General features: G+C 35.0%; 1 protein-coding gene across 2 annotated transcripts in view; it reads left to right on the top strand.

Moving 5' to 3' along the window:
* Positions 1–4,193: 4,193 nt before the first annotated feature.
* Positions 4,194–9,927, top strand: part of LOC134853401 (uncharacterized) — a 95,926-nt gene continuing 90,192 nt past the window's right edge. For both annotated transcript variants that reach the window (XM_063869394.1, XM_063869395.1), the window contains exons 1-5: positions 4,194–5,074; positions 6,984–7,202; positions 7,716–8,000; positions 8,369–8,665; positions 8,898–9,203. In XM_063869394.1, the coding sequence (XP_063725464.1) occupies positions 4,996–5,074; positions 6,984–7,202; positions 7,716–8,000; positions 8,369–8,665; positions 8,898–9,203 (1,186 nt within the window). In that variant the 5' untranslated portion in view covers positions 4,194–4,995. The remainder of the gene's footprint in view (positions 5,075–6,983; positions 7,203–7,715; positions 8,001–8,368; positions 8,666–8,897; positions 9,204–9,927) is intronic.

The following is a 9,927-nucleotide window of genomic DNA, read 5'->3' as shown; positions in this document are numbered from 1 at the left end:
ATCGAGCTTTACCTTATTTGAAAGATGAATGAATTATTTTGAAAGATGAGTGATTTTAGTTTCTATGTCTTTTATCTCCTTTTTTGTCGGTTAGTTTTTCATGCTAAGTATGGTTTTCTCGCAAGTAATTCGATGCTTGGCTTCTTTTCACGTTGCAAAGTTATTAAAGGTGCAAGTAATTCAGTTGTAAGGCTTTGATTTTTTAAGCAATTTTTGTATTTTTTTAAAGAAAAAATACAGGTTTTTTTTCCCGATTTGTCTTTTAGTTTTTTCCCGTTGCTTCAAACTTGATCTTCAAACATTCATAAAATGAAATTTCGGATAACGTTCTTTTCGGGTCAATTTTGGTAGATGTAGTTTTCCGAATCGGAAAAAAAAATGTTTTCATCGACATGCGTTATGCGTTCCATTTTATGTATGCTGCTTTACAATACCATGTTTGCTTGGTATCACAAGTGGAACTAAGCTCCGTGTCGCCTCTGTGTAATAGTAATTACTCTTGGCTTCACTTAAATTACGAAATTTTTAACAGCCGTATTTTTGAAGGTTTTTACTGAGGCGGCATCATGTATTTTCGATTTGATTTTAATTTCGTGTGCTCTGCTGATGCCTGAATTTGAAACATTAATCAATATCTGCCGGCATTAGAGGTTTTGAATTTTGAAAAAGTTTTTTGTTAAGAACACTGTGGATGAAATTTCAATCATGTTGACAAAGCGTAAAAAAAATACCAAACATTTTGGATTGACTTGTTAGGATACGATTAAGGTTGCGAGTGCAAGTGTTTTGAAATCGATTTTCAAATTTTATTCGCGTTAAACTTTGTCCCAAGTTGAGCTTCTGTAAACTGAGCTTTCTCGTCAGCCTTTTAATGAATATTGGTATATGCTGTAGTGGTTTGCTGGACTTTTTGGCATTTATTGTATTACTGCATTTTCCATGTGGTTCTTTCAACGTAAAGATCGTGTCTCAAGTTTGGGGGCAATTGCACACTTTCGGCCAACTGGGTCACGTTCGCGCAAACTTCGGCCTAAATCACATTTTCGGCCAATTAGTCACGTTCGGGTATTTTTCGGCTAATTGCACATTTCGGCCAATTGGGTCGTCCGGGAATATCGTCCGGGTCGGTGGACCAGAATGTCATGCACTTTCTTATCCTCTAAGACTCGGGACCGAAAAACCCTGCTTCAACATCTGTAAGATATCGGCAATTTTAAACAAAAAAAACATGAAATGAGTAATAGCTGAAGAAATGAGGTAAACCTTTTCCGTTTAACATGATATCAAAACGGTCGTGAGTCATAAATTTTCATTTAGAAATAGTTTGTTTTGAAAATTTATGAAGAGCCTATCATTGAAACGGGCGGAAATTGTAAATCTAGGGTTGACCTAAACATTAAACTTGTTAGAAAACCAATTCGAGATGATCGAGGTATGTTTACATCTCTCCAGAACCAAGAGAAAGCCAGAAAATTTTACCCATGGAAATTTTACCAATGCAAATCGAGCTTTACCTTATTTGAAAGATGAATGAATTATTTTGAAAGATGAGTGATTTTAGTTTCTATGTCTTTTATCTCCTTTTTTGTCGGTTAGTTTTTCATGCTAAGTATGGTTTTCTCGCAAGTAATTCGATGCTTGGCTTCTTTTCACGTTGCAAAGTTATTAAAGGTGCAAGTAATTCAGTTGTAAGGCTTTGATTTTTTAAGCAATTTTTGTATTTTTTTAAAGAAAAAATACAGGTTTTTTTCCCGATTTGTCTTTTAGTTTTTTCCCGTTGCTTCAAACTTGATCTTCAAACATTCATAAAATGAATCGGAAAAAAAAATGTTTTCATCGACATGCGTTATGCGTTCCATTTTATGTAGGCTGCTTTACAATACCATGTTTGCTTGGTATCACAAGTGGAACTAAGCTCCGTGTCGCCTCTGTATAATAGTGATTACTCTTGGCTTCACTTGATTACAAAATTTTTAACAGCCTTTTTTTTAAGGTTGTTACTGAGGCGGTATCATGTATTTTCGATTTGATTTTAATTTCGTGTGATCTGCTGATGCCTGAATTTGAAACATTAATCAATATCTGCCGGCATTAGAGGTTTTAATTTTTGAAAGAGTTTTTTTTGTTAAGAGAATTGTGTTTTATACATAGAAAAGTCCAGAAATTTTTTTGAAACAAAAGTTTCTATCCTTATAGCTGTAGAGATTAGAAACCATCTATATAGCGTTCATTGAAAAATGTTACTTCCCAACTTCGAAGTTCCGAGAAATAGGCGTTGAATGAAATTTCAATTATGTTGACAAAGCGTAAAAAGAATACCAAACATTTTGGATTGACTTGTTAGGATACGATTATTAAAAGGTTGCGAGTGCAAGTGTTTTGAAATCGATTTAAATTTTATTCGCGTTAACCTTTGTCTCGAATTGAGCTTCTGTAAACTGAGCTTTCTCGTCAGCCTTTTAATGAAGAATGGTATATGCTGTAGTTGTTTGCTAGAGTTTTTTGGCATTTATTGTATTACTGCATTTTCCATGTGGTTCTTTCATAGCAAACTTCGTGTGTCTCAAATTTGGCGGCTTTATTGCCGCTTTGAAAAATGGGCAATCACGATTTTGTTCAATCTGTCTGAGTCTTGTATTTTTAAAAAGGAGACGCATAGAGTGTTTCATAAATAAAATCTTTTTATTTCAGTTACATATATAACAGATGCAATTGAAATTAAAATGACTTAAATTATGAAACACTGTGCGTCTCCACTTTAAAACAGCAAGACTGCATTCCGATTCAACGATATCCAGTTTGCCCATTTTTCAAAAGATGTTCAATAACATATTCATTTTGTGTTCTATTCGACAATTTCCAGAAAATACCATGTTTCTGATGTTATTAATACATTCCTGTGCGTGTTCGTGCATCTATGTCATGAACAGTTCTGCTTTTTTGAAATTTCTGGTTGCAATTTTTATAAAAAAACGTCGCGTTCTTCGAAAAATTAAATTCTTATTTTTTTTAGCATAATTTCATTTTTCTTTAAAACTCAGTGTGTCTGATATGTATTTTGTGTTCAAGTGCCGTGGTGTATTCCGAAGTGAGAGAACAATCAATTGTTGTGTGCTTTCGATTTTTTAAAAAGAGTTTTTTTAAAGTAATGTTTTTTTTTCAATTCTGAAAAAATAATGAACATCATTCTTAATATATAAGTTGTCCTAACTTCAGTATTTTAAGGTTTACGCTATTACTTCCAAATCTAGAATGAAAATTGAGCCTTCTGAGTTTTTAGCTAATGAAAAATGAATTGTTTTTAAAAGAAAAACCGTATATTTTTAATACCTAAATAGAATGCAAAAACTGTTGTATTCTCTGAAACTATTACCGAGTTTATTGAAGTTGCGAGTTCGAATTGAAGTTCTGGACTCGCAAACCTTGATGTTTCCAGAAATAGGTTTATATAAAAATGATCTCAAAAGATAAGAATAATTCCAAATCTTCTGGTTAATTTTTTTCGCACACTTTGTTGATTTGCATGCAGCAAAAGCTAAAAAAAATTTTCTGAAGTTATTCTAAAAAAATTACCAATAAGCATAAAGTTCCAAAAATAATAATAAGGAAACGGATGTGTATAGCAAGTGTATTGAAATCGGGTACATTCTTGGGACTGCAGTGGCCTGCAGTTAGATTTTAGCCAGGAGCCCAATTATTTGGAAATTGTCAGTTTTTTCTTTAGTATATTTTAGTTATCTGGCTACTTTTTGTCCGCTTATTTTTTTTTCGTCGATTTTTGTTTTTATAGAATAGTTTGAATAGTTTTTATAGAATAGTTTTTATAGAAAAATTTGAAGGTTTTTATAGAATAGTTTGAAATCTTAGTTTTTATAGAATAGTTTGCCTCTGTTTGAAACCTTGCGAGAAAAAATTCTGGTTACTTGGTGCACAAGAATACGTGACGAATAGCCAGGGTACGTTTCCAAACGTAAATTTAAACATGAAATTTTGGATATAGCTCTAGAAGTTTTGCATTTAGTATTGGTCTTCACTATATACCGGAACATATTTTCTTTTCTATTTTTCTTGGTTAATTCCAATTCGACACGTTTTTTTCTTTCTTTTGTTTATTTCAGTTTTTATTTAAGCATATGTTATTTGTTCGTTTTTTTTTGCGCGCGAGTTTTTTCCATTTGTTGGAAATCATTTTACGTTTTTGCAGTGACTGCCTTACACTACCGGTTTGTTTAACTACTGTCTCCTGGCAATAAAAATAAAAAATCTTTTGAAAATGCTTCTTTGTTTTTATTGTGCTTGTTTTAAATAGCCGATTTTGCACTTTCATTCCCATTATTATTTTTCGAATTTATGGCCTATTAAACTATAGATATTCAGAGGTTTCACTGTTTAGCCAATAGAGCTGAAACTGCTCACTTAGACCCGAAAAAAAATATACAAGTTATATTGCATTCTACTCGTTCCAATCAATTGATTCTCTAGCGTTTCTATTCAGTTGAATCATGTTTTAAAAACGGTGATTCAGTGCAATTTCTAGAAAATATCCGTTTTAATAGTTATCGTTGCAAAGTCAATTAATTCGTTTTTGTTTTGTATTCACTCCGATTTTACGAGCTATATAAAACTATTAAAAATTGGTAATAACGTCTGATCATGTTTCTCTTTTTGGTTTTCGCCTCTCCTTTTTTATAGTCATTCAATTCAACGAAGAACTATAGCTACCATAAGTACACAAATGCTCTGAAAAAGAAATGACCACACAGTAAGTAATGGTCAAATAATCACCAAGTTACTGCGAACAACTTTCGAATAGAGCAACAGCACAAAAACTAAGTCAAGCCTGCATTATTATTACATTGCTCACGATTCTGGCTGCTTGAATACTCCTTAAATCTAAATAGTCTACCAGTTTTACATTTTGGCTCGCATTTTGCTGTTTTTTTTTCCTCGTGGTTTTTGAAGATAAACCACGCGATATCTACAATTGTTTTGGAAATGAAGTTGCTGATTACTTCCTTAATTATATCTTCCTTCTTGATTTCCAAGCATGCGTCGACTACAAACCCTGCGATCAGTAAGTTCTTGATTCATTTCAGTTCAACTAACCCAGTTAGTGTCTTGTTTTCTGTTAATGCGAATGGATCTGAAGCAAAGAGCAGCGACCTCAGGCATTTCAATTCAAAAATATCATCTTTCACCGGCTATCTTTTAATGGCCAATTTTAAGGTCGAAGTTTTGCAATGCAACATTCTTCTAAAAATTGAAGTTCCAACAAAATGAACGTCGTCAAAATAGTTTGTCAGATGTTTTTTTAGTTTGATAATTTCATGTTGAATTCGGCCTTCTTAATTTTGCACAAATGCACATAATTCTTAAAAAAATAAAGGATTTCCTGTTATTTTTTCCGTAGAAAGAGCGATTTATTTAGGGTGATCAAAAGCTTTCAGACTGAAACACTAAGCTTTAAAAAATGAACAGAAATTGGCATCCAATTTTAATTCTATTAAAGTTTTGACAATATTTAAACTCTCATTTTCACTCATTCAAGCAGCTTATTTCACCTAATTCAATCGCCCTTACAAGGAAAAAAAAACAAAAAGTTAGTTCAAAAAATAAAAATATGTTCAAGCTTCTGCTCATCCTGTATAATTCAGTGTGAAAACTGAAAATATTCAGACCAGATTTTCTTTCATTTTATTTTCTTAAAATCTGAATCATGACGACCATTAGGGCTTCAAAGTGATATCTCCATACGAGCCTAACTAATCAATATCTATACGCAGGAGTATGAACAGCACAGACGCAGAAAAACACAGCACCCCTTAATGGTGACTATATGGCTACTACAACAATCACAAAATGATAACCAATTTGGCCTCACGTGCTTTTTCGAGGTGGAAAAAAACGGCCGAATTCAAAACATCCTACGTCATAGTTCTTTCCTTTCACTTGGTGAATTGGTCGGAACAAAAATCTTAGGCAGAGATGGACGTCAAAGAATAGTTTTGGAGATTTTCAAGAACATTTTAAGAAAAAACCGACTCTGAACCAGGAGTGCTTTTTGCGAAATTTACTTCCACGCCACTCAAAAGATCCGGCTCAGGATTTTTTTAACAATATAGTCTAAACGCCTCCCTTTGCCTGATAGTGCTCAGTGTTGGCAGAAAACACACTTGTTTTTTTCACGTGTTTTTTCCATTGTTCTTTTTGCGATTGCGATACGCAAGAGTGTTGTTCAAAAGTTCTAGAAAAAACCTGATTTAGAAACAAAACAATGATTTAAAAGTTTTTTGTTCAAAACTTCGTTTCTTTTTTAAAAAAAAAATATTTTTTTTTGTTAATCCTGATAGCGTCAATGTAAACTATTTTGAGGAGGCGAGTGAAGAAAGTGTTCAAAGTTTGGCTTAAGGCAAAAGGTATTCAAGAGTATTTAGTGTCATGAGGAAACTACTTCTCATGCTACTCTTATAAAATTGAAGTCATCCCCACTCGCCCCACAAAAAAACTACTATATTTCTATTTCTAGCTGTGGTGGCTAATTTAGATTTTTTCTTTTTTCAATGGCCCCAGCCCTGCACTCTGCAACATATGCTTTAGCGTAAAAGCGAGAATTTTTATTACTTTTATCGGTGCGGGTTAAAAAACTTAAAACTTTATAGCTCAATATTTTTTTTATATGGTAACAGTTTTGTTTTCGGCCCAATATGGGTCGACTCAAATTTTGTTGCCTTAGTTGCCGCTCGGTTATTGTTTCTCAATGCTTTTGCAGACTGTTAATGAGCATCAACTCCCTCCCCCATTGTGGTACATAGTAAAGAATAACCACTCCTACATAGAACTAATTCAATGGTTAAGCTAAGCATATTGTGATTTTGAAAATCTTCATCTATTTCTAGCCGATTGCATTTGTTTTTACAGAAAAAGATCCCAAATTTGTTCAATTAAGAAAGGACACTTGTCTCTTAAGCTTTTTTGTTTTTAAGCTCTGAATGAGTCAACAGACTCGACTCTGACTCTTACAATAACGGTCGACAGTGGAGATCCAGTTGTGGGTGATATCACAATTAGCCCTACTTCGATCCCAGCTGCGGACATTTCTGAATCAACCACAACCGATAACCAATTCACATTCAGTGGACTGCTACATGGGACATGCTATTCCATCTCTTACTTGACAACAACAACTAAACAAGCATGCACTAGTAAGTTGAGGACTCCACAATTTTAAGGAAAACGTCGTTTCTCGCAAGTTAAAAATATACAATCAACCACAACCATCAGCCACAAAGCATTTAAGCTGCTTTGTGCAGCGTTTAAGCTCGTCTGATGACCTATAAAACAATAGAATGGAAATTGGCAGGAAAACAAATCAGATAAAAATCGAAATGTCTTTAAAATCGCAATGCCTTTCAATAACAATATCATCATCAGCCATTTCTGTCACTGAAAATAATGGAATTTGGCTGTTTTTTTTTTGCTATTTTTCCCTCCACTCAAATAAGCATCAATTTTAAATAAGCATCAATAACGAGTGTGTTTACGAGTTGAATTATGAAGACCAAATATCTTGGGAATAGCTGAAATAGTGGACATGGCCATTTTTTCAGTAATCGGACCCTGTTAGCCATTGTTTTACAGCTGAAATATTGCAGATGGGGCTTTTTGTTTTAATGTATCGAGAGAATTAGCTGCTATTTTGAATGTGTCTATTGTAGAAGTGCAAGTCAGTCCTCAAGATGAAACAACATCCAGTGTGAATTTGAATGTGGATTCCAGTTCCGGTGACGTCACTGCAGCCACTGCTGTCTACACAGACAAAAATGGGACACCTCAAACCGTAGGTGGTACTGTAACAGGATCTGCTGTCTCGATTGCTGTGATTACTCTGGAAGGAGGAACCAAGTATACAGCAGAGATCAATGGAGTTACTGTTACTTATACGGGAGATAATCTTCCGACAAATCATTCGTGGGCTGCGGACAGTGTCGAATTCTGTTCGAGTCAGTATTTTGTTTCATTTAAAATTTCTGTGATAGGAATCGTGAATGAACTATAAATTTATTCCACGACTTTTTTGCGTGCATTACAGCGTAACTTAACTTCCACATCTAGCTATGTTTGTGATCACCAGAGTTGCGTGATGACCATGACACGACAGTAGTTACTGTCTCACATCACTTCTCAACTTATGTCAACTAAAATAATATCAAGGGAATGTAAATAGTAAAATTGAATGTAAATCGAGTAAAATATGAAGTGTTGCATTTCAGTCTTGCAAGACTGCGGAATAAAGACACTATATGTAATCAGTTCCACAAGAATAAGCTAAACAATGCTAAAAAATCAGTAGTGGGTTCAACTGTTTCAGAACCCAAGCCAGTTCAGACTGTGGCTCTAACTGCGGATACAACTCCGTCATTGGATTCGGTCAGTTTGACGGTGACATTGTTGGGTGCCCCTGTCAATGCAGATTCAGTGATGAAGATAAAGCCCACTTGTGGGACAACAGCAGAATCCGAACAAGACTGTTCTGCATCTCCCACCTGTACTGTGTCTCCCTTGAGTGTTGCGGGGTGTGAGTACACGATGGCTGTGCGGATGGTGTGTGAAGTGTCTGGTCACGATGCAGTTGATAGTGAGCTTGTAACCTTCAGCACATGCACAAGTTAGTAATTGCATATCAGAGTTGCCAATTACATTTGCATATGATGAATTACTAGTCTTTATTTCTGTGCATGGTAATTATACGCATTTTGCCTCTCCTCCTTGTGCAAGCTCAATTTATGCATTCAGGAAGAATTTGTTCGGTAGATTGAGGATTAGAATAGGCGCTAAAGAGCTCCGGATTCAACACAGGGCTGGCCCAAATTTAATTCGACCACTTTGGAATGTTTCAGAACCAGTTCCGCCGAACTTGGGTGCGATATCTGCAATAGAGACTGCCGCCTTCTCAATTGCTGGCATCTCTGTTGCGAGTGGATTTGCCTCCAAGTACTCGATTAGCATCAGGTGTAACCAAACAGCTACCCCTGATGCCGAAGTATGGGGAAACTCGAATATTACTGACGGCTCGGCAGCTATAGCTGTGGATAGTTTGGTTCCAGGATGCAAACACGAGATAACAATTGCTTCTTTCTGTGTGGTTGAAGGTGACCCTTCAAAGGATACAAAAAGCGAGGACAAGATCGTCTATCAGTGTACAAGTAAGAGTGTTTACTATTTTCTTAAGAAAAAGAATTATTGAAGAAGATTTAATTTATTGCTAGAACGATTTTGGAGCTTTTTTGTTCTGACCGCTTCACTGAAAGTGATGAAAAGGAGATACGAATTAGCCAGTGTTTTTCCTCAAATTTGACTATCCCGGAAAAACTCGGAGGTGGTCAAGTACAGTATCATATTAAAGCCCTATTGGTCGAGATCTGGATTCTAAAAGAAACCGACGAAATGGTTTTCTCCGTCTCGAGAAAAATTGGTCTTAACTTTGCCTTTGTACAGTATAATTAACATATTTTTGTATTGTTTAATCGGTGAGACAAATAATGGCTTCTTACGCTTACGATAATCAAACGTTATCAAACTGGAGTATAGACTTTTTTTCCAGCTAACAACTAATTTAACAAAGTCAGTTGAATCACTTGCTGACTTCTTTTCCCTTCTCGTAATATCTTCCAGGCTGCTTCCCCCTTGGCCTAGAGGTAAATCAGTTGCCTTTGTACCCTAAAATCTAGGGTTCGAGTCGTGGCCGAACCTTGTTTTTTTTCAGTATGAAGAAAATTGGGAAAAATTCAGAGAAACTTGAATTGTTGGTTTTTATTTTGTCCGCTCAAGTTTTTTCGGCCGAATTGACATAGGATTTTGCGTGTGATGTAGAAAATTTTCATTTTAATTTCAAATGCAAATGTTGTTCATTCTAATTTTAAGGGGGGG

Source organism: Symsagittifera roscoffensis, chromosome 8 (genome assembly GCF_963678635.1).
Source record: "Symsagittifera roscoffensis chromosome 8, txSymRosc1.1, whole genome shotgun sequence".
NCBI classification, from domain to species: domain Eukaryota; kingdom Metazoa; phylum Xenacoelomorpha; order Acoela; family Convolutidae; genus Symsagittifera; species Symsagittifera roscoffensis.
The sequence above is the reverse complement of the archived record's forward strand: the minus strand, read 5'-3'. Positions and strand labels throughout refer to the sequence as shown.